Source organism: Pteropus medius, unplaced genomic scaffold, assembly GCF_902729225.1.
Source record: "Pteropus medius unplaced genomic scaffold, Ma_sr-lr_union100, whole genome shotgun sequence".
NCBI classification, from domain to species: domain Eukaryota; kingdom Metazoa; phylum Chordata; class Mammalia; order Chiroptera; family Pteropodidae; genus Pteropus; species Pteropus medius.
The window spans coordinates 445,649-471,541 of NW_024340692.1; the positions used below are offsets into that span (position 1 = coordinate 445,649).

General features: G+C 33.2%; 1 protein-coding gene across 3 annotated transcripts in view; it reads right to left on the reverse strand.

Annotated features, from left to right (window-relative positions):
- The window catches only part of FOCAD (focadhesin), a 262,544-nt gene that overhangs the window by 219,574 nt on the left and 17,077 nt on the right, over positions 1–25,893 (reverse strand). Inside the window, exons 1-4 of one of the 3 annotated variants that reach the window (XM_039868772.1) lie at positions 21,466–21,501; positions 20,830–20,918; positions 18,043–18,117; positions 15,688–15,842 (exon numbers count right to left, since the gene is read on the reverse strand). In XM_039868772.1, coding sequence (XP_039724706.1) covers positions 15,688–15,842; positions 18,043–18,117; positions 20,830–20,886 — 287 coding nt within the window. In that variant the 5' untranslated portion in view covers positions 20,887–20,918; positions 21,466–21,501. Of the gene's footprint in view, positions 1–15,687; positions 15,843–18,042; positions 18,118–20,829; positions 20,919–21,465; positions 21,502–25,893 lie in introns of those variants that run through there. The other 2 variants (XM_039868837.1, XM_039868697.1) reach the window with 2 other exon arrangements.

A 25,893-nucleotide genomic window follows, 5' to 3' on the forward strand; every position in this document is an offset into this window, starting at 1 on the left:
GTATTCTAAATGTTTTTCATACACTATTCTTTACATCTCTCTGAATTGTTTATTTTTCCACAAATTGGGTCTTCATACTGCAAAAGAAAAAGAAGATAAAGCAGTTTTAAACTAAACAAGGATTTTTAAAAATCATAGCAATGCAAGTCTATATCCAACTATGAGAAACATTTATTAAATATATAATTGTGAAAAAATTGTTGTCTTCGATGTCTGAATTTGATTTCTGAATAATATGAGGAATGTAAATGTACTTGTTAATAATTTAAAAACCTCAACCAATATTAAATCTACAGCCTGCGGGCTTGACTTTGTCTACAAAGGATTTTTTTTTAAACTGCGCCTTTTTGCTCCTCATGCTCATCAAAGAATTAGAAGCTTTGATAAGTTTAAATAAATGAAGTATTATCTCACCGATGCAGTGCATAGGACAGTGAACTAAAAGCTAAAAGATAAACTTTTCCATAAGAATGTTCTGTCCACTTGAATTTTAAACGAGACATACTCTTAACTTAGACCTTGTCACTTCAATCCATGGCACATGAACAAACAGAGAAATAAATATAGCAATTAAATCTGGAGCAGAGTGAAAAAGTGGCCTAAATAAAAGCAAACAGCTGTTTCAAATAGCAGAGTCCAGGAGGTCCAAACAAGAGGACATGTACAGCATTCTTTTTGACTCTGTGAGATGAGGAGAGCAACAGCTAAGGGACTGTCACCATGAAGACCCAGAATAAGAGAGCAGTGAATCAGAAAGGCCCTGCAGATGTATGGCCCAGGAAAATTGGGGTCATTCTCAAGAGGTGAATTAAAACAGAGAGGACCAGATTGACACTAAGTCTAAGTCAGGTGTGGAAGGCTGGAGGTAAGCTGGCTTTACAGAAGGGCACACTCATAAGGCTTTCTGTCCTTTTTCCTGCAGCAAGCTGATAGATGTTGCGCATAATCTGTTTCAGTTCTATAGATAGATCCTGCTCTTTGTGAAAGGGGGAGGGAAGATGCTATGATCAACTCACATATTGACATATGCTATAGGCTTCACACTTGGCCAGGGAAGAGTAGAGTGTGTTCTCTCTTGATTTGGGGCTCTAGAGGTAGTTAGTGTGGTACGGGGTGGCACCAAAAGGGATGTCAGATTCACATAATCAGTCAGGGGTGATTTTCAAAATACTCAACAGCTAGAACAGCGCAAGCATTTATCCTATCAGAACAGACACTCCAACATCAGGACACTAGCTTTGAAAGACAGTACCAGGCTACAGTTCATACTTTCTGAATATCAGCCCTGTATCAGCTCATGAACACAGCTCTTCAGATGAAAAGGGCCCCCGTTGCTTTGACTCAGCCTCTCACTGCCAAAAGGCCTACTGTATTCTGGACTTCTTTTACATTTCCGATAAAAGCGAAGTCCCCTTGAAGTTCATTTTATCCTGTTTTAGGGAAGGGAGTAAGGCAGATCATACATGGTAGGTAAAAAATAAGATATTATTTGCCCCAAGTTCTGAAAATATATAGAACTATACATATGATAGAATATAAAAAAGGGAAAATAAGAAACACAAAGAGAAATATACAAGCTTTATCAGAATAACCAGTGGAAGTAGGGGAAGAGAATTGATAGTTATTTGTTGGTTATTTAGTTGGTCTGTTTTTCTCACTGGAATGGCTTTTAATTAGTGAATCTGTAAAGATAAGAATCATATTTATTTTACTTAAGAATCATTATACCTATTTTACTTAAGAATCATTGTATCCTTAGTGCTTAGAACATAGTAAAAACTCATTAACTTTTTTATTCTTTCAGTTTTTAACCAGTAAACACACACACACACACACACACACACACACACACACACCCCACATACATTTTGAAGAACTTCTATTTCTGGCAGTATGACAAATTAAATACTTTGTTTAACCCTTCCACTGGAAACAAAAACAAAAATCTAAATAAAACATTTTAAAAACTTGTTACATGCATTTATGAACCAGCAAGAAAATAAGGTATAGTCATAACAAGTAAACAATTAAATGAAAGCATGATTCCAGAGAATAAAGACAGTTTCACCAAATCTAGTGAATTTGAACTTTGTTTTTCAGATTTTTCAGGATACATGTTATAAGGAACAAAACACGGGATCTGCTCAAGAACCAGAATCTAATAGAAGTACTCCCATCCCCTTTATAAACTTGGTCTCCAAAAGTTACAACCTCAAGATAAAAGTAACCTAGAGATATTCCTTACCTGTCACCCACTAGGAAACGGTGTCTTACCATTTGAAACTCGGGTCTATGTATAGGAAAAAAAATGTTTCCCCCAAGAATTTCAATCACTAGCCAGCCATCTTGGTCCTATAACCATAATTTTCATTAACCAGGGAGTTAAAACAAAACAACCATTAAGTCAAGAATTAAGTTTAAAGTAATGCTAAGTTGATAGTACTCATAAATGTCTAGTAAAAGAAAAAGTAAACTTTCCCTGAAGGCTAGCTTTTAATTCAGGTTTCAAAGAATACTCACAGTCTCAGGGAATATGAGCATTTGGTTTTAAAATCATAATAATTACAAATACAGAAAGAAAAAATATTAAAAGAGAGGGCCAACAGGAAGTGCTGGCGTAGGGGGTAGTTATAAGTATAAATACCTTAGATTTGGAATTATCTGACACAAAAAGAAACAACAAGAACTAGAAATTAAAAGTTTATTCATTGAAATTAGAAACTCAATGGAGAGATACAATAATGGATCAGACATGGGCAAAGACGAAAATATTTATTGTAATATAGAATAGAAAATATTACCTAGAATACATTCAGACAATTGAATAGATAGAGAACATAAAAGAGGTTAAGAGACAGGAAAGATAAAAAGAATAGGCCTTAAACACATTCCCTTAGAGACCCAGAAGGAGATAAGAAAAGGAACGAGAGAGAGGTAATATTTGGTCAGATAATGGCAGAGCATTTTCCAAAGCTTGGAAAAGCACCTAGTTACAGACTCAGGAAACAACAAATTCCAAACTGCACATATGATAAGAAACTCATATCTAGACAAAGAGAATGCCAAAGCAAAAATAAGATCTGAACAATAGTCTTATAACAAAGATAGATCGCCTTCAAAGGAACAAGAATTGGACTGAAAATTGACTTCTTCACAATAAAAATGGAAACTAGAAGTCTGTGTAATAATGCAGTAGCCAGAGTTCTAACATTCCCTGTCCCTGGTGGACATATACCTCTTCCCACTTCATCACCAAACACTTATGTAAAATGTGAATTATATTTCTACAAATATAATTAAAATTCTATGTCTTTGACCTTAAGATGAGGAAGTTATCTAGGTCTGTCTCACCTAATGATACAGACCTTTTAAATCTGGTCTAGAGGTCAAAGAGGAGAAATCAGAGATGTGAAGCACGAGATTCCATGTGCTGCCTCTGGTTTAAAGGTGGATGAGAACACATGGCAAAGACTACAACAGAGTCTAAGTCTAAGCACTGAACAGCTTCCAACAGCCTGCAAAAAAACAGAGAGAAAGGGGCCCTCAATTCTACAACCATGAGGAATCAAATTCTACCAACAATAAGAATAAGTTTTGAAACAGAATTTCCCCCAGAGAATCCAGAATAAAAGTCAGACAAATCAACATCTTGATTTCAGCCTTTATATATCATGATTGAAGGAATCAGCCACCCATATCAAGGTTCTGACTTACAGAACTAGAACTAATAAATGGTTGTTGTCTAAGCTGCTTTGTTTATGGTAATTTGTCAGACAGCAGTAGAAAACTAATATGAATGACGACTTCAATGTGCTATGACAAAATTTCTGTAAACCTAGAATTATGTGCCCAGAAAAGATATTTTTCAAAAATTGAGGCAAAATAAGCATTTTTAAACAAAAAGTTATAAATATGCCTTGAAAAAAAAAGTTATCCCTGAAAGAGTTTTTAATGAACAAACTTTTGCTAATAGAAATTATTAAAGAAATACTTTCCATCTACTGATGAAAAGGGACCCAGATGGTGATGTGAGATGCAAAAAGAAATAAAAAGCAAAAAAAGTAGTAAATTTGCAGATATATTTAAAGCAACTTAACTGTAGAAAATAAAATAATGGAATTAAAAATTATAGAATTATGACATATAGCATTCCTTTGTAAGTCAGAAAAGTGATATAATAAAAGAGGCATATTTTATGATTTGACTTTTTAAAAAATATAAAATTTCTAGAGGAATCATTAAAATATATCAATAGAATGCATAATTTAGAATTAATAACAGAGGAAAAATTTGGGATGAGAGAAGAGTAATAAATTTAAAAGAAGGCAAAATAAGAGGAAAAAGAACATAGAAAAAGGTTAAATTGAATGCCAAAAAAAGGTAGGGAAAAAAAAACAAATAAATATTAACCCAGGAAAAATAAATATTTTGGTTAAAGGACAGAGATAATACCAAGTTTATAAAAATCCAGCCACCCCTTACTTTCAAGACATGTATCTAAAACATGGAAATACAGAAAGTAAATTGAAAGTAAATTGTTGATAAAATAATTACTTATCAAAAGCAAGAAAGGCTATTTTAGTAACAATGAATTAAGGCAAAAAGGATAAAGTATTACCAGAGATAGAAAAGATCTGTGAATAATGATAAAAGTTTTATATCATGAGAAGACACAATAATTCTGAACTTATATTACCTACTAAAATAACATTAAATTAATAAAGTAAAAATGATAATTTCAATAAGTGCACAAACTCACCATCATACTAAAAGGTTTTACTACAATTTTTTAAGGAGCTAATTAATCAAAGGGAGAAAATGTCAAGAATGATATAAAAGTTCTGAATGAAATAATGAACATGCTTTATCTAATGGCCATATAGAGAACATGTATTCTAAAACTAGAGAATGTACAGCTTAATCACATATGTCACATTTATGATAGCTAGTCACAACTGGATCATAAAACAAATCTTAAAATATTTCAAGAAATTAGTATACAACCCATATTCTCCCACTACAGAGCAAAAAAAATTAGAAATCTATATCCGAAGATAACTATAAAAGTTTTTTTATAGAAGAGCTTGGAAATTAAAGAACACACTTCTAATTAATGAATCGATCAAATAATTTTTTAATTTAGAAATTAAATAATAATGAAAATCTTATTAAAATCTATGGAATAGTGCTGAAGTAGTACATCAAGGCATATTTATAACTTAAAATATTTCTTTAAAAAACTGAAAAATAATGAGCAAAACAACTCATTTAGGTTATACTAAAAAAAAATGAAACCAAAGAATAAAAAAGGTCGGAAATAATGAAAAGCAAACATAATAAAGTGAAAAGCAAGCACAAAATAGAGATATAAAAAAGGCATCATTACAATGCTGGGTTTATCTCAGCAATAAAAGTAATTTAGGATTAGAAATGTCAATTGATATAATGCATCATATTAATGGAATAATGGAGGTAAAGTATATGCTTACCTCAACAGATGCAGAAAAAGCTTTTGATAAAATTTAACATCCATTTCATGACAAAATACTTTCAAAAAAAAAACTACCTTAGCTTGATAAACGTTATATGTACAAAACTTGCATCAAATATTATACTTAATGGGAAAACCTGAATGGTGAAGGTGAAGAACAGGTAAAAGATGTCCATTTCTACCACTTCAATTCAGTGACACACTGGCGATCCTAAACAGTGCAGTAAGGCAAGAAAATAAATGAAATGCACAAGAATTAAAAAGAACCAAGACTCTTTTTTGTTATATACAGATTAGATGATTCACTAGAAAACAATTTAGAATCAGTGGGGAGAATTCAGCCTTTCTAGGTTAAAAAAATAAGTCAATATACAAAAGTCTATTGCATTTGTATATTTCAGAATCATATTGTTAGAGTATAATTTTTAAAAATTCATTTGTTACAGTAGTATCGAAATTATGAAGTATTAAAAAAGATGTCTTAAAATTTGTGCAATAAACTCTTAGAGAATTTTTAAAAATATTTTTGACAAGCATTAAAGAAGACTTACATAATTAAAGAAATATATATATCACATTCAGGTTTTGGAATAGTATAATCTAAGAATTATCTCTAAACTGGTTTATAAATTCAATGGTATGTCAATATTTTTGTCGATGTCTTTATTAAAATGGAACTTTAATGCATATCTTACACAAAAATCAATTCTAGGCACATTAAAGATTTAAATGTAATAAACAAGGCAATAAAACTTATAGAAAACAATTTAAGAAAATAACTTTATGACCTCACAGTAAAGAAATTCTAAAATGAGAAAAAAATCCAAACCATAAATGAAATGATATACATTAAAACTGAGAACTTATGTTTTTAAGACAACATAAAAAAGTCAAAATATAAGCACACCATGAGGTAAAAATACATAAGCAATCTCGGTTAGCCACTAGTGGTCCATACGGTACCTTAGGACAAACTAGTAAAGGCATCGTTACTCAAATCGCTTGTGAGTATAGCTCTGTACAACCCGAACAACTTCAGTAGGCATCATCCCTGGCTTCGCACCCCACATCCCCACACTCCTGCCTATTTACCTGTACACAAACACACCCTTACCTTCCTCCAGATCCTGCGCACATACACCAGCAACATGCACACTTTCCACCTATTAGATGAGGCCACTATTCTAGACAGAGATAAGAGTTGAGGCTCCAAGATTGGAGACGGGAGAGAGAAGTGATTTTAGGGAAAGTCCAGGGTTCGGTAGATGGCTCAGCATTTGCTTTCCTAAGTGTGGACATGGTGATTTGTAGTTGCGCAACACACGTGAGATTTGGGAGGAATAAACCTTCCACTACTGCTACAGGACTAGGCCCTGTCTGCACACTTAGCATATAATAAAATGGATCCAACACGAACGTGCTATCTTGTGCAACCAATCATGTATGTGCATATGCATATGCTGACCCTGAAAAATCTCCTATAAATCAATAGAAAAACTCAAACAATCTAATAAAAAATGAGCAAAAGACATGAGCAGGAACTGCACAGAACAGGAAAAATGCCAGTAAAAGTCAATATGAAAGGTGTTTAATCTCATTAGTAATTAAAAAAAAAAAGTTACAGGATCTTATCTCATACCCACCAGATTGGCAAAATAAAAGCCTGACAAGTATTTGTGAGGTTACTGCATAATGGAAGCATTGCTAGTAAGAGTGCAAATTGGTACAACTACTTTGGAAAATAATTTTGCACTATAAGGTAAAGTCAAAGTGTTCAAACCTTAAGATTCAGCAATTTTATTCTTAGGTATAAACCCTTAGATATAAACACATGAGCATCAATTCACATGTTCAAGAATGTTCATCACAACACAATTATACCAAATAACTAAAAATTGAAAAATAATGTCATTCAACAGTTGGAAAATTAGATGTCTGAAAACGATGCTACAAAGTTCTATCCTTCTATCTGGACAAGGCCTTAGAAGGCCCCACTCTGGCCCCCCTCCACAGGGTGACAAGTCTATGGGACCAAAGGTGCAATGAGAACATAAAGGGGTCAGGCTATAGGGACTATCAGTCTCTCCATGATGCAGTATGTTTAAACCTGGCCTTCCAGGTTCCTATGAAGGTATATTTGCCCAGAAAGTAGAATAGAAATTTTATATGCATTTGTTCACCTGATTTATAAATTTCAAATATGTAATTATATGATATGTAGGCCTCCATTTGTACTCTGTAAAAATAGGAAAGACCTAATTGTGGAAACCAAAAAGAGACACTTCAATGGAGAATCATAAGAAAATTTATTTTCAACTTTCTGTATAATACAAACTACGTGGTGACCATATTAGCAAAATAAATAGAAATATAGAAATAATAGAAAATAATAGAAGAAATAAATCACTCACAATGTTATTCCATGAAATCCAAATATTTTCATCTCTGTGGGTACTTCTCCAAAAACACTGAGAAACTAGACGTGAGTGAGTAACTACAAACACAAATGAGTGTTGTAAATTGCAGAGCTTGTATTATACAGTACATATTATGTTGAAATTTCTTCATATTCAAGGATGAAAATGTGAGCCGTTAAGTTAAGGAATGTACAATAAAGTTAAGACAGAACACAGGCTCTGTCTCACCAATTTTTCAATTTTTGAAATCATGTGGTCTGTAAAATTCTATTTGACTTAGAAATGTAAACATTTCTTTCTATTCAACATCCTATTACTTTTTGTGGAAAAAGTAACTTTCTCACTATAAACTTTGGATTCAGAAGCCTATTTTTAAAGACTTCTGGCTGTAGTTAATGTGAATTTGTTTAATCATTTCCAGTGTCCATCTTAAATCTTGGGTTATGAGATAATAATTAACAATAATAATAATAGTAGTAGAGAATGGTTCTTCAAATACTAAGAAAATGAATGTCACCAATCAGTCAAAAAGACATGAGATTCAAGTACAAATGAATGGGGAAAATGGCAAATATGGCTAAGCTTTTGTAAAAATAAACGTAAGAGAAAACAAAGGAGAAAATAATCATAGATGTTTCAGCATTGTTGAGGATTTATAAAAATCATCTATTCACAGCCCAGTAACTGAAATCTACTCATCATCTATTTGCTCACCTAGAATAGAAGCTTTATTATTGTAGAGACCTGTGTGAAGAATAGTCTTGACACTTGGTAGGTGTCCAGTGGTAAATATGTGTTAAATGAATGAGAACGAATAGATTTTATTTCTAGTAGGTTTACTTTCTGGTCTTTATTTGTCATCTTTTATTTATATTAGGCTATGAGCACATTAATTAATGCTTCATAGAGCTGCCAATTTTTCTCCCTTAATTCTTGTTTTGGAGCATCCTTTCCTTTCCTTTTTTTTTTTTTTTTTAACTTAGAGCACCTTAGTAATGTAAAATTTCAGAGAAATTTAAAAAGTAAAATTTCAATCCAAACAGCATAGTCGTGGCCACCACATTTCTCCTTTTTAAATAAAACTAGTATAATTTAATATATCGTATCTCATTAATAGCATCTTAAATAAATTTCTCTTTTAGAATTCACTTGCTCGATCTCTGACTCTCAATGGTTTTACTGAGCAGGCCAAATCTGTACCAAGTTTTATCTTGGAAGGACAAATCACAATTTTTAAACACTTTCAGTAGAGCCACAGACTAGTGTGTCTGAAAGTGGACCACATAACATACAGCTTGCTTTATTTTTTAATTGTTCTTATTCTGAGTGTTATTCTCAAGTATTATGTTGTTTGCCGAGAACTGAAGAGGAAGAGAAATAAACAGCAAGAGCCTCCTTGAAAAAGAACAGAGGAGAAAATTAACTAAAAAGGAAATCAAAACTAAGAATTATTATGAAGCCACGAGTGGTGCATTACTATGAGTCGAAGTTAAAACAAACAAACAAACAAACAAACAAAAAAAAACAACAGTAAATTCTTCAGACTTTGGTAAATAAATGCATAACAGAATCTTATTCTGGAAGACCCGAAATATGGGGTAAGTAATTAACCTGCAGGTGGTCAGAACTGATATTCAGTCATCAGTATTGTGTCACCAGTGCTATAAACCCCAAAGAAAAACATAATTCCTATTGCTGTCACTCTCATTTGTGGCCCCAAATCACACAGAGAAAGTTTTTCTGCTTCATTTTTTAATGCAGAACGCTGCTTATAAAATTGATTTTCATAGAATAATAAGCCCACTGAAATGTCTTCTAAATAACGTTTCGGAGTCCAGATTTAGATATCACATCATTGCATATTGAAATTTAACTCATATATTTTGATGATCTGTTGAGACATTTTCTAAATTCTTATGGTTGGTTGACATATATTAAAAATAATTATCATGGGATTCTTAGAAATACCAAACTGATAACTGACCCCAGCATAGAGGCATTAAAAGTTTTAGGCATCAACTCACACCATATGTATTTCTTAGCTTCAAGTGATAAAAAAATATTATGAATCCTCCAATTATCTTTATAAACTTACTCTTCACCTTGGATATATAGAGGGGTGAATAAATAAAATCCCACTACTTATTGGGAAAAATCATCAGTTGCCTGGGCAAGAAATATAAAACTTTTATGTTGTTTTGTTAATATACACAATCAAACTACAAGATGAACGTTTTCCTCTACAAGCGTCAAGAATTTTCTTAGTACTCATTTTCTTCATTTTAACTAACTTTTTGATCCAATTGTGATCCTTTCATATGCATGCATACAAACACGCTACTATTAGTTACATTAAGATTACTAGTACAATCCTTATGGCTTTGTCTTACCCGTTAATATATTCATAGTAATTAAGCTAAAATAAATCAGCATGAAAAAGCTTTACTTCTTAGGACAAAGGTGTCTACCTTGCAGAATCAATAATATTATTAGTATGTCTAAGAGGCTTTCTGCCTAAATATTGGTTTTACTACCTTTCAAAAAGAGCATATGAAAGCTTTGTTTATTCATTTTTCACTAAAATATTTAAGTCTAGTACTGCTTCTTTTATTAAGTTGCATTCCCATTTTAAGACATTTCAGACACAATGACCCCGCCAAAGTATATAGAACCACAATAGGAAGTAAAGGTTTAGTAATAAATACAATGTAGAAATATTTTTTAAGATTTTAGATAACAGGCAACATTTTAAATTTTTTATTTCTCCTTTGGAAGATAACAAGAGCCACATATTTGATTTCAAAAATGATTTGAGGGTAAGAAAAGGCTTGTTTTATCTCTCCCAGTAATAGATTTTTTCTTTTGCTGAATTCTCTGCGTGAATAACAAGAGTGGCAGCCATTTTCTCCCAGCTCAACATCAAAACCCCTTTCATCTGCTGTCTAAATGCAAACAAAGCAAACCTTCCACCAGGCCTTTCTTTCCAGATAAATTAAAACTCTCATGTCCTGGGGCCTAAATCAAGCCTACAGGCCTTCCCTAGATAAATCCGCTCTCAACCTGAAATCTTCTTGCCACACGTGCTCCTTGTAAGATAATTTTGCAGTAGCTAATCAATAATGCAACCGTAAATTGCATTTAAATAAACATTAGCAGCCCCACTTAATGAATAAAACCTCATCTGCAATTTGTCAAAGTCAGAAATACTGGACTCTTTTGATATTCATTGGAATATTGGAAATTGAAGCTTTGACAGGTTTTATGTTCATTGCAATTACCGTTGTGTGTGTGTGCATGCGCACTAAAAAAAGGCTTATTTTTATACATTCTAGACTGAATATAGTGGAACATACAGCAGGTTTCTAGACTGGAATTCATGTCTGCTACAGCCCTGTTTAAAAATATATTGAGATAATCCTGCTTTCCATTGCAAATTATGAGGCAACTAAGTTGTACATATCTCATTTGAATTTTCTGACTTTAGATGAAAAAAAAAGGTAGAAATTTTTATTCTGAAATGATGATGAAGAAAACTACTTGATTTGATATAACATACATCATTATTTCTGTATTTCACTGAAGAAAGTCATTATTATTAAAGAAGCCTGAAATAATTATAGAAATTAAGAAGAATCATTGACTTTCAGACCTAATATTTTAAATTTATGAGAATATGTTTCTAAAAATATACAAACTCATGTAGGTTAAGAATGTTATAACAAGCTTAATAGATATAATTCTGTGATATTCACTTCTATTATGCTACAAAATGTTTACTTCAGAAAAGTAAATGGCTATTATTTTTTAAGTGCTTTAAAAGGACCAAAAGATATATTAAGGCATATCTTTAGCTATAATCTGTCTGTAAGACAACATCTGTATTCTGTCATATTTTGAGGTGTCTGTGATTTTTTTTTTAAAAAAATCCAAATTGAATATCATTTTCTGGGTCATAAATGTATTATATTCTAGAAGTGCAGACTAGAAACTCACTTATAGTTCAAATTAATACAATTTTAAAACTATAAAAATATTAATTTTTTATTTTATAGAAATTTCAAAGAGTTTAATGGGGGAATAAAATGGAATAATATGATATAAAGGTTTGCTTAAAGAAGGAAGCTATTTTTTAAGACTATCATTAGAATTATAGGCATTTTTCATTAACATATTCTCTATATTACATCATTGAAATACACACACACAAAAAAGTTATCATGTTTTATAGGTGGAAAATTTGGATGTCAAAAAACTACCAGTCTGGGCTACACCGAAGAACCAGTATTTAAAGTCCCTAATCAGCTCCCATGCCATTTCCCCAGGTCACATACATAATGGACACTCAAAGATGCGACCAAAATAGGCTGACAAAGAAAAACTAACCTTCAATCTTTTCCTTGCAGCTTTCAATATTTACTGTAATGTGAGAAAGGTCTAGAAACTGCTATATTCTCTAAATATCTGTCTCTACAGAAAGAGACTCTCTATTTCTCCTCCTCAACATTCAGTTCTTCCCTCCCTCTTTCTCCTCTTCTTCTTCCTTCTTCCTCTCCTTCCTTTCTCCTTCTCCCCCTCATCCTCCTCTTCACTTTCTCCGTTCTTCTTCTTCCTCTCTCTCCTCTGTTTCTCTCTCCTCCTCTCCCCCTTCCTCCCTCTCCCTCTCCTTCTCTCTCCTTGTTTCTCTCCCTCTTAGTTCCTGAAAGATGCTAAGCTGGTAGGCAAAATGAAAAGGTATTAGAATTATTTTCTGCATCAAAGCTGAGCAATCATCGTGTGACTCTGTTCCCAAGGTGCCTCTACATTCTGATAAAGCTCTATTTTAAAAAGAGACTTCCAGAGATGAATAGAAACTTAAATACTGGAAAGTGAAAATACAAAATGTCTCAGCCAAGAAGCACAGCCAACTGTCAAAGTCATGCCTGCTTTTAGATCCCAAAGATAAAGGTAATTTTGTCTCAGAAGATTCCCTAAGCAGCATTTGGAGGAAGAGCCTGTTTAGGTCTCCTGTTTTTAATTAAATTTAGTTTCATTTCTTAAATTTAATTCTCATTTTACTTTTTTAAAAGACATAAACAATGTGCAGTCTTTGTAATTACTACAAACCACTCTGTTACTTGAAATAAACCAAACGAAGAACATTCTCCACATATAGTTATTACCTCTACTGGCAACAATACAGAAAACTTAGCACTTACATTACACATTTCATGGTCAAACTGATTCAAAAATTGGTTAGCTTCAGAGTTTACTCTGTCAGCATCTTCCTGCAGCTAATGATTTGGACAACGTGAACATTCTCAGATAAGAAACTTTTTTTCTTTCCAGAATTCTTCAACTGTTAAAATTCTTATATTTGCATACTATAAAATTCAAGCCTTTTTTTTATATCTTGGCCATATTTCCAAAGACCTTTGAAAACTAATGGTCACCTATATGTGTAAGATTATATTACTCATTGAAGCACTGCCAGTAACTGTAAAAATATTGAAAACAATAGAGAATTGGTAAATTATGGCACATTTATATAACAGTATATTATGCAGCTGGAAAAACTAGAAAGCACTTTATAAATGTGAAGGAATGATCTCTAAGATATATTTTTCACTAAAAATGCAAAATAAAGAATACTATGCATAGGAGGCTACTAATTCTGTTTTTTAAAGAACAATATATACAGTTAAATTTTCAGTTACATGTACATACAACATCTTTAAAAAGATAATAAGATCTGGTAAGAGTTCTGCCTCGGAGGAGAAAAAGTGAGAATGGGGGTAAGACAAAGCCTTTGTCTCATATATCTTTTTGAATTTTTTACCATGTGAATGTTTTGCCTGTTCAAAAGTTACATTTTTTAATTTTAAAAAGTCTAAGGTTACTGGCAAATTATAACATATACAGATGGTATGCTGACTCATCATCAGCAAAGTTTATGCTTTTCAGTTTATAACAGTGATAATTTATACTGATATGTGAAGAATATCCCACACCAGAATAATTTTCTAACATGATCTTCTGGAATTAAAGGTATAATCTAACCTGCTCTAATGATCTCTTATGTAGACAGAGACATTACCCTGGCTCCCTTAGCTGCTGATACTCTTGCTTTTAAATATAAATAGTACAACTACACAATGCAAGTAGATTTTATGTTTGTGAATTTGAAGGCATTTGAAAGCTATTTGGGAGAAACAAAGACCATTACCTGCATTTGAAAAAAGGGGTAAGGCGAAATCTAGGTGGTTTGCTTAAGGTCAACCAATAAGTTACAAAAAGAAAGACACATTAAAACTAAAAGCCTCTTCAAAACTACTTTTTAAATGGGTAGAAAATAGGATCCTTCTAAAAGCATGTGTGTATGTGTGTGTATACACACATGTGTGGGCATGCACACAAAGAAAAAGACAGAAAATGAATGTTTTTAGCCATGACCAAATCCTTACTTATTCAGAAATATATGGTCATTTTCTGTCAAAGAGTGTGCTAGAGACAAAAATAATAGCTCAGCAGAGAAGAGGGAAGAGTCTAGGCAGGAGAGGTAACATCTGAGCTGAGTCTTGAAGGATGAAAAAGATGATGTCAGAAAGAGAAGGGGAAGGAACATTCCATGCAAAGGCAGAGCACTCTGCCTCAAACATTCAGGAATAGAGGATGGTTGTGTATGGCTAGAGAGGAGGGTTCATGGCAGGAAATGCGGGTTGAATGAAAGGCTGGAGATAGCTTGGAAAGGGCATGTATATCATGCTAACAGGTTTGGACTTATAACTATAGAGCGGAGAATGTAAAGAAAAAAATCAAGGTTCCAAAAAGATATAAAGAGGTGATCTAAGGGAATGAAATAAGATTCATGAAGAAAAGTTAAGAGGCCAGGAAGGCATCTTCTACAGATTAATAGTTAGAGCTGTACTCCACTGAAGAAAAGAAGAATAAGTATTCAGTTCTGATGATACCACATTAAAGGTGAGTAAAAAATATTGGGAGAACAAGTAACCCCACTGAGAAAGGGCCAGACGCTGGGGGACGCTGGGTAAGAGTTGGGTGAAGGGGACAGAAGTCCAAATGATTTAAAGAAGGCAAAACTGAAGGTGTATAGATCAAGCCCATTTCTTGAAACAAAGAGTGGCATCTCTTTTTCAGGGAGTATTTTACAAGAGAGGCCCTTGTCCACAGGATGGTTCAAACATTGTCCTGCTGACCACCTCAGAATGCTGTATGCCCTGTTTATCCCATACGGACCATTATCCTTGGTCTGTAAATGGAAGAAATATGGTCAAACCAAACAAATTCAAAACACTAAACATTATTTACTTGGAATACTCAGGGGAAGACATGTCTAAATCACAAAATACTTTTAAAGAGGTTAGTGCTATTATTTTCTAATACAGGTACCAATGCCAAAGGCTAAACAAGTATTGTCAATAGTGTATGAACTTTACCACTGTGGAAGCAGTATTGCTTATAGGCGACCTTCTTTCTTAAAATAAGTCAGGAATTTGCACTGCAATTGTGAATTCTAAACCACTTAGCTATTTTCTTCATAAAAAAGAATGACAAATTTAAGTAGAGCCCCAAAACTTAAGTACAGCAAATGACCACAAATACCAAAACTTAAGAGTTTAAGTTAGCACATTCTCACCACATATGAAATATCAACCTCAGGACATTGTGAAGGAAAGAAAAACAACTGGCAAGTAGAGTGAATGTTGACCCTTACTGGCAAATTAGTGAATTTTTTTCTTGAAGTTTAAATTGTTAATTGATCAAACATGAAGGAAACAGTACCTGGTCGATGGAATCAGGTTGAGTATCCCATTGAGAACATAGCTGAACTCTGCATGATCCTGAGCCACGAGTGCCACCAGACCCTCACAGCAGGCTGTTCGAATCACAACATTATCACTGCAACACTTCTCCCACAGCAAGTTCAAGGCAGGAGTCTGAAATCAAACTAGTGGTTAAAGGATACTTCTGATGAGCAGCAAATGCATACATACCCCCAGCCATGCATCAAAGTGTAATTCATTCGCAGTAGGCTAGCTTTCCTATACAAAGATGATACTGTTGTCACACAGAATAAATAAAGTCCCTTTTCCAAGACAAGTAAAGGATGTGTTCCGACACAGCAACTCTTTCTCATCTGGTGTCTTTGCTGCAAAATAAGGCTGGTTGCAGACAGGTATGATCCGAGTTCAAATAACACAACAGAACTAACATGGGATCAAAACTAAGACTTGGCTCTACCACAATGCTCTAACCAAGCCATTTAACTAGACACCAACAGTATCAGCAGATCAGTTAGTTTAAATTGAACTCTAAATCATACCTATGTTTCAAACCCTAAATGGCAGTAGCATTTTCAGAAAATGTTCCTGCTCTCCTACTACCAACCTCTATCACCTACATGCACCCCCGCCATTCCCTGCAATGTCCCTGACCCAATTTACTGAAGTCTAATGTGAGCACACAGTGAAAAAGAGAGAAGTAGGACAGACTACCAGCAAGCTGCTCATTCTATGCTACCAACAAAAGTTTTTCTAACATGTTTTGCCCAAGAAAGAGACTATGACTTTTCTAACTCATATCATGAATGTCGCCTTTCACAAAAAAATCACTGAAGAGTATATAAGTGACTATAAGTTCCTTATTTTGAAAATCCCTATAAAAGCAGAGGTTTTAACTTTTATAATTTTCTCAGGAATCCATGATCTCCCGACTCCCCCCAAAAAATTCACTATTAAAGATAAACCAATAGTTGAATGCATTATGAGTTAAGTCCACTTAAATTTACACATGGTTTGGGTGGTTTTATGGTTTGTGTTTTTTTGTCAGTTTGTTTTTGAAAAACATATAATGAAGCTATTTTTCTTTCATTCTGACATAATTTATTGGGGAAATACATAATTTGGAGAAAAAATTAAGATCCCCATCACCCACAGAATAACTAAAAGAATGAAAATCAACATCACATTTTGCCCACTTTCTCACTGATGCTGGCTCTGAGAGCTTTTTCAATCTTAGAATCCCATTATGACAGAACAATCTAGTTAACAGTCACTGCAGGAATGTAATATTTATATTCTAATTCTTTAATTCAGAAGAGAATTTTATTCACATCTATGGATAATATCAAAGGGTCTAAATGTCATTACTCCATTACTAAGCCAGTAAAACAAAATAAATGAATAAAAAACTGTTGCTTCAGGCAATACTGTGTCCTCGTAGAAGTAAGCATTCATTTATTAATACAAGAGGAAACATTTAGTTACAGGGATTGACATTCAATAAATTCTGGCAGTTTAAGTAAAACTACTAGATCTTGTCAGAGTACATAATGTGATTATAGGCAGGATTAAGATCAGGGTTCTCATAAAACCTAATTTATATAACTGTATACAAACACTAGATAAATACCAATTAGTGAAGTATGCTCCTACACTTCCTTCTACATGACAACAGAAGCTATAAAGAAATGCAACTTGGGGCAGTTAATCAAAAAGAATATGAGAGAAAGGAAATCAACTTGTTTCTGTTGCGAAAAAAACAATTTTTTTCCCATCATCTATATTCTCCATAGAGTTTACCTTAGAGTACCACCATGACAGCACTGGTCAACCAAAACCCAAGTGGTATATATCTCAATAAGCTGGCATTGTTTCACCTCTTAGCATTTACCTGCCCTATGCATTTTTCTTCCAGCTCCGACTGTCAATGCATCTCCTTTCCAACTTAGAGCTCACATATGGGCTATTAAAAGCATGAGAAATCTCCTATATCCAAACAGAGCCACTATGTTCACTTTCCCTATTAGACAAAAATATTCCCTCTGAGGTAACCCTGTGAACCTTCTCTAAAGTATGCCTACTCTCTTCCGCCCATGTTATTTTTCATTAATAATCATTAAGAATACTCCCCTCACCCCTTCCATAGCTTATTCTTAGAGTCTGTTGTCACAAATTTTTTAATTTAAAAGAATTGGGAAGAAAAATATAGCAAATGGAAAAAAAAAAAGGCAATGAACTTCTCACAGTTCAAAATCATTTCTACAGTGACCTGAACTATGAGAAAACAAAAGAAGTGTATATGTGGTCCAGCTGGTAGCAATATCTAAATGGAACTAAAGCACAAAGCTAAACAGACCTGGTTTGTGGATTGATGGATCTTTCCTGAAAAACCACTTTCCTTTAGAACTGCAGCAATAAGATGACCCACAGCCTAAAAAAAAAAAAAAAAAAAAAAAAAAAAAACTTTCTCTTAAAATTTCTCTCCAATAGTGCATTTAAAAGTAACTAATATCAATACTAGTTGACATGAGTATGAATATGGCAGTCAATTGGCAATAAAATTCCAACTCATTGACTGTATGTTACGTACAGCACTGAATTAGTCACTCTACACACATAATTTTTTATTTTCAAAATGATTCTCAAAGTAAGCATTTTTATCCCTATTTTTATCCCAATAAGCAAACTATAGTTCATAGATATCAAGAAAATTACAGGATTTTCAGTTCGAATTGCTGTCAGTATTAGAAGATAATGAGATTGTTTAATCCATGAAACCATAAGACAAATGAGAAACTCCATAGCATTTAATATCATCTTTCATCCAAATGAATTCCAACATGCTTCATCATGCCCTTAATGAAGATGGAGAAAATGTACCCCCATCTTTATAACTATGGCCCATACAGATCTGAACCAATAGATATCTCCTGACCATGACCATTCTCCCTCCTCTAGGCTCTATGATTTAATTTTTTTATTATTTTTCATTGGTTTTAGCTCTTTAATGAGCTTTCGATCTCATAAATCTCTAAAATTTTCCCATCTCCTGCTTTAGTCCAAAAGATCAAAATTAAATCTCAGACTCTTATAGGAGTGTTGATTACATAAACACATAAATATTATTACCTCCTACCACCTCAACCTCATTCTCGTAGCTCTTCAACACTACCCAGCACTACTGTCTTAGAACCTAGGCTAGCAACAATGACAGCCATTCTATGTCTGAGTTGGGAAATACTTTGCAACTGCCACAACTATTGATCCTGTGTTGGGACCAATGTATGATAAAGCTGTGAATACCTATCAGTCTTGCAAAGTCTCCAGAAAAGCTTAGATAAAAACAAAGCACCCACTCCTTCATTTATTTTTGTATTTCACACATTGAAAACAATGTCTCAATGCTTGATGGTCTCAGTTTTGCAATACAAGTATTTATTTACATGAATATTAAATTTAGGCGAATTAATTGTCTCAACTCCTAGTTAAAGGGATAGTAACAAGAATTGAAGATGAGCGAACAGTTTTAGTTCCTGTTTACAAAATATAACATATTTCATTGAATGCAACTGGCCATCAACTACAAGATGGATCATTATTTTACAAACCACAAAAAAGAAAAAAAGGCTGCCAATTACTCTATGTTATACAATGTGTCTTATAATTTAGAATTATGATTTTATATTAATGAAAAAGCTCTTTCAGATTCATTTAGAAAATCATGGCCAAGTTCACAAATGTGTAGGCAATACCAACTGTATAACGACTGCCGTCATCAATTACTAAATGCACTCCAATTTCACAGATGTTAAAATGTGAAAAAATGTGTACGAATCAATGAAATATGGTGCTAACACAGAGCAGTGGTTACAAAAGAATAAGAAGTGTTCACAAAGGAGAAGGCACAATTTCAAGAACCTAATAAAAACAATATAAAACACAAAAAGGACCAAGAAAGCTATCATTCATATTTAGAAAAAGAACTAAAAGAAAATATGATGAACATCCCCTCACTTCCCACCAGATTCAATTTTTCTGATTTACCTTTCAATGTATCCTTCTAACGAATCAGAGAATATAGTCTAAATTGATTTTAACATACAAAATCCAAGGATATATTAGCTTATATTGCTCCTTTAGTTTTCTATAACAGAACAGTTTAAATAGACATCCTACAATACACATACACTTTTCATTTAATTTAACAGTAACATGCATAGGCATTTCTTGATTATCTATGCTAAAATAGAGACCACAGGCATAGAAAAATAAAAATTGTGGACAGTATCCTCCAAGCTTTCATCTTCCTCTTCATGGTAAGAACCTGTGCTGCACAGGATATGACTCCAACCCAGTCAGGTAGAAGGGAATCTTGCATAAGGAGTGTTCGTCTCCTCATGGAAGGGTTCCCCACTACCCAGCTAAGTCAATTCCCACAGCAGACATCTCTGAAGTTAAAGTTGAAAGTATCCAAGACGGTGTATGTTGTTAAGTCTTCAAGCAGGCTTCTGTTGGTCCCTTAGCTTTACTCTCACAAGAAAAGACAGTAAGCAGTTATGGTACCTTGATTAACCAGAATGCTTCTAGTTAGTTGAAGGCCAATCTGAAAACCATCTTTGTTTTAACTCTAATAACTGAAGAGCTCTCTAAAAAAAATTATCACAATCTCCTGCCTGAGTCACTATATAGATCGAATTTTTTAATCCAGGATATTTTACTTATTGAATGTCATTATTATAAAAATCTATTCTTAATAGTTGTATAGAGGTAGAGTATTCCTTTTAAAAGATTAATCCCTCATTCTCTGTAGATGTATAACCATTTGTTTCTGTACCCAATAATTAATAATAGATCAAAAAATACATATTCCAGAGTTAATGAAGGTTTTGTTATTTCTAAAAAAAAGGATGATATAAATAGAAGTTGAGATTGGTCAATTTTAAATATTTACTTTCCTGTCAAATTTTCAAATTAAATCATAAAAGTTGTTTAACAAAATTATCTCTCTATATAAAATACTCTGTTAAAAATATAAAGTTCAATTAACAACCCACCAAAAAGTTCATTTGTTATCATGAAGCATAAGTAAATAAGTAAGTAAGTAAATAAATAAATAAATAAATAAATAAATAAATATAATTACCTGTGATTGTATAAGAGAATTTGGAAATTCAAACCTTTTCCTGATGTCATCTGACATTTTTGCTTCTCTGACATGTATGTATGCAGAGTCTGTAAACAAAACAAAAGAATATTTGTTAATCTGGAAAAGGAGTTCAAACCAATTATCCCTCAAATACCATGAAAGTAATTCACTCCAAAGACAATAATGTAAATAAAGCACAGGGTTCTGCAGAGTAATCCTTGGCACACTCTTCATTGTTAATCACCTCAGCCCTCAAATGCTGTGATTGATAAATAAACTAAAATGCTCAACAGCTCTTGGTTTTTCCCATTAGAGCTAATTCTGAAACTGATAAATTCACACTACGGAAACCAAAAAAAAAAAAAAACAACTAAAAGTTCAAGCCTAAATAACATAATTTTAAAAGTTCGACCACATGTTTGAAATAGAAATTAATATTTTATCAATCAAAACTTCTAAGGGAGAAAGAATTAAACTTTTGTCACGAAATTGTTTAAATTATTCCTTACTTTGGAACAAGCTTTCATTTAACTACATGGGGTTATAATCTCTGATCCAGGCCCAAAATGGGGGAATTCCAAAATGCTTTGGGGTTAGGCTAATAGCTTATCATGGCAGTTGAAGAATACAAACCATCCAGAAAGATGACTGTCTTCAGGACGTAGGTCAATGCACTGTTTTTATCAAAAATACCTAAGAATAGAAGACAAATACCTAAGCTTACAAAAATACCTAAGCCCTTATTTCGGTGTGACACTTTAGAGAAAGAATACAGTTTTTAAATCCATAACTTTATCTTTCCTAACAAATGGTCATTAAGCATTCTCAAAACCACTACCCAAGCTGGAAGATGATTTGATATCATCTTTGATTTTGCCACCTTCTAAGTGTCTTTCATCTGCTAGAGACTTGTATTTCAAGGTTAATCACAATCATTTGGCCTTTCAAGGTATCAAAAAATCATATTCTCTTAGGGAATTTCAAAAAAGAGTACATATGCTTGCTTTAGCATTGGCAGTGTAGCATGTGTCCTACTTTATTTTATCTCAACTTCCCTTGGGCATTTTATACATTAAAGAAACATAATTTATATATTACTTCTTATCATGGCATTCTTCAATAAAAGGAAACCAGTCACAATATGCTCCATAAACCACATGTTACAAAAAAGAGTGTTTGATTTTAAAAGATTTATCTTCAACCTGTCATTGTGCCTTTTTTGGATGTCTAAATCTAAATCAAAAAAAGAATTTTTGATGAGGTCTTTAAGTTCCAAGCGAATTAAAGAATTTGTTTAACTTAAACAATTAACTTATCTGTCAAGGTGTTTCAGCCCCACAAGAACACTTCCAAGAAAAAAAAATATCAACTGCACTCTAGAAGTAATAAAGGAGCAGCAGACAGATAAAGCACTTCAGGTTTTCAAACTTTCTCAAGAGCTTCTCTAGGATATGAAAATATACAACCATATATCACATGAAAGTATTTAGCGTCAAACTTCAAATGAAGAGCACAATCTGAAAAATAAGAGAAAAATCTGCCTAATTATATTCACAAGTACCATGGGAAGCCAGCAGAGAAATCGCGCAGGGTAGCTGGCTGGGAGTGGGTAGAGTTGTCTACTCGTCAGTGACAGACTTGACTTTGAGCACTCCTAACTACCAAATTTCTATACACGAAGGGTTCAGAGCAGCAGAGAGCACATTCTTGAAGCTAGTTTACCTGAGCAGTGTCACCAGCAGGCTAATAAAAATATATACTTCATTCGCATTAATGGGACTCAAAATCTAGGACTTCTTTTTCTTTCTAACACTTTATCGACTATTATATCAATTATGCCTTTAGTTTCTTGCTCCCACAAATTAACCTATAGAACTATCAGCCTAAGGATTTTAAACCTATATTTTAACATTTTTTCTTTTTTATTACTTTTTTTTAATGGCTGATAATACAGAAAAGCTGATGAGCACAATCAATAAATCTGAGCTGATTTTATAAATTTATCAAGACTGTGCCCCAGGGGTATATTCCGGGTACTCTTAGTTGCTTCCCTGCCCCTTAGAAAAGAAAAAAATAAAACCATCTATATTTTTCAACCACCCACCTTGTTCTGTTGTTTATATTTACATCTTTCTTGTTCTTCTTTCTGCTTAGTTTCTCACCTACCACTTCTCGGTACCTAAGTATTTCTACACGTCCTCTCTAGAATCTGACAGGTAGGTTCTGTTTCATCACCCTGTATTAAAACCTGACACCTGTTAAAAACTAGAGCTTAGCCTCAGCTCTCGCTTCAAAAGCTTCAAAATCCAATTGCTGCCTGCACTCCCAAATTAACAGAACAATACAATTAGAGCCCTCCTAAATATATGATTCATAAAAATGGAAAGATCATGAGGAAATCACAATGGAAAGTTTTTAACACTAAAGAGCAATATAATAGTAATTTTCAATCATTACATTCACAAAGAGATCACTAGATCACTGAGCCATTGTTAAATTAAGCTATAAGTAGAAAGTACTTTAATGTTAGCCAGTAATTTCAAAATCAAGTCAAGACAGAAAACAACTAAGTGGAATGCCAGAGCCACTTCGTAAATATTATAATCAGAGGAAGCAAGAACTGCATAGATGTGGCAGAGATGGCTAACTATCCTTCCAATATCTATGCTCTCCTTCCACTATATTAATAAAACTATAGCCTGATCAGCTGCATTACATACCCTAACCTCGAGAATGGTTAGGTATGGCCATGTGTGTGATCAAGTTCTCTCAAGTGGAATTGAAGCAGATGTGATGTACCACTCCCAGGCTGCAGACTGCTTCCTCTACTCTCTTCCCAACCAAAACCAGGTCTTGGCAACAACTCATATTCAAACACGTGGATAACGACAATGCCTCTAGAACATCGTTGAAGAAAAGATAGAAGGAGCCTGGTTCCCTCAATGATAGCTTAGAGCAGGACTGCATACCTAGAACTCCAACTACTACATGAGAAAGAAACTTCTACTTTGTTTGAATCATTACATTTTGGGGGTCTCTTTGTTGCAGTAGCTAGTGCTTCCTTAACAATATAGCAGACCTGAGAGTATCTCCATTCCATTCTTTTTTCATTGGAGAAATGAAGAAACTGAATGTCAGGTTAAGCAACCAAATCATCCTGGTAGCTCAGGTGAGAAGGGAGGTTTCCTCACTTCCGACCCAGTGTTTCCTTGGACCATCAATAACATCAGGCATGACCAGCACAGCACGGTCCACAATACCGTATCATATTCCGGTTATTTTAAGATCTATAATTGAAGTGCTGAATGAATTTAGGTAACTATGAATTCTGGAGATCTTACGAGTTGCAGTTTACTAAAATACATCAAATTGCAATCAAATTTCTGCCTTTACCATGGAGTTCCTTCTCAGTTATATCACATGCTACTTACTCACAGATTTTGAAATAAGATCAAAGGCAGGAAATTCCAAGTTAGATCTGATTGTTGTCCAGGAGAACCAGGCATTAAAGTAAGAAAATAAAACCACCAACTTGAATAATGCCTGGTTTGTTACATTAGTTTCTCTATTTATTCTTAAATAATCTTTTATATAATATTGTATGTATATTTACATATAAATATATAAGGAAATAAAGATTAGAAAGTTATTTTTCAAAATCTAAAGATTTACTTATCTCTAGTTTTTATAGTATCCGATCTGTGTTCAAAGAAGTCTTCATATTAGCTCCTTTATGAGATGGCTTTTTTCCAATATTACAATTTTCCAATATTACTCAAATTGCTCAGCACATTTTTTGAATAAATATTTTATGTTGATACAATATAATCTTTATAGTATATTTGTAATAAAACTGATGCCAACTCACTTTAAAGATCTTACTGACCAATAAATTTCTAATCTAAATAGCTAAAATCTCCATATTCTTAATCTTACTTCAAATACCATTCAGTTAATTAAAATCTAGTAAAACGCACCTGTATTTTATACGTATTTTACTTACTTTTCCTCCCCTCAAAAATGACTCAAATTTTGTGCACTGGTTCTCTAAAAAGAATTTACTTCTTAGCAAATATTAACATGGTACAGACTGAAATATTTATGGGATAATGATGTGACAAATGGGATTTTCTATAAAATATTCCAGTCTACCTCTGGTGGGGGGTGAGGGGGGGGGAATGATAGATAAAACAAGAATTATCTAGATGTTGATAATAAATAGGTACACCGAAGTTCATAACACTACTCTATTTTTCACATGTTTGAAATTTTTCATAATAAAAGTTTTCTAGCCCGTGCATCATGTGAGGACACAGAGAGAAAGCACTGGCTATGAACCAGGAAGAAGACTTTTATCCAACTATGCTAGTATACTGATCTCAGACTTCAAGCCTCCAAAACTTCAATAATTAAATTTCTGTGTGTTTTTTTTTTTAACCACATGTGGCTCTTAGTAGGGGCCAGTCAATATTCTAAGCACTTTACCTGCATTAACTCATTTAACCCTCACAATAACCCTTTGAGATAGGTACTCATTTTACAGATGAAGAAACTGGGACAGAGGTACATATATACAAAGAAAAGCCTGGAAAATTTAAATTATGGGTGATGTCTCTTTTTGCTTGTTTCTATATTCTAATTTTTTACAAGAACATGTTTCCGTAATTTGAATAATTACCAAAAAATATTTATTTAGATACTAACACATTCTTTAGAAATAGAGAAAATGACCTTCTGAAACCCGAATCACTGCAAGCATAGAAATCCATCATTAGGTATGTGGAAGTGAGCAGCAACAAACTAGGAAAATTTTATAAATGATAAAAGATTAGTTACTTTGTTAAACATTTCACCAATTCTTTACGGAAAGAGTAGTATTGAAAAGAGGTCAACGCAATTTAACTGAATAGATTCAATTAACTTTAGACCATTTAAAAAGTTACTCCATTTTCAAAGAGAAACATAATCATTACTAAAGTTTTCTCAATTGGACTCCTGGGAAATTTTACAGCAGAGTAAAAACTGTTACTCTTAAAAAGAATTATGTAGACTTATCGCAAG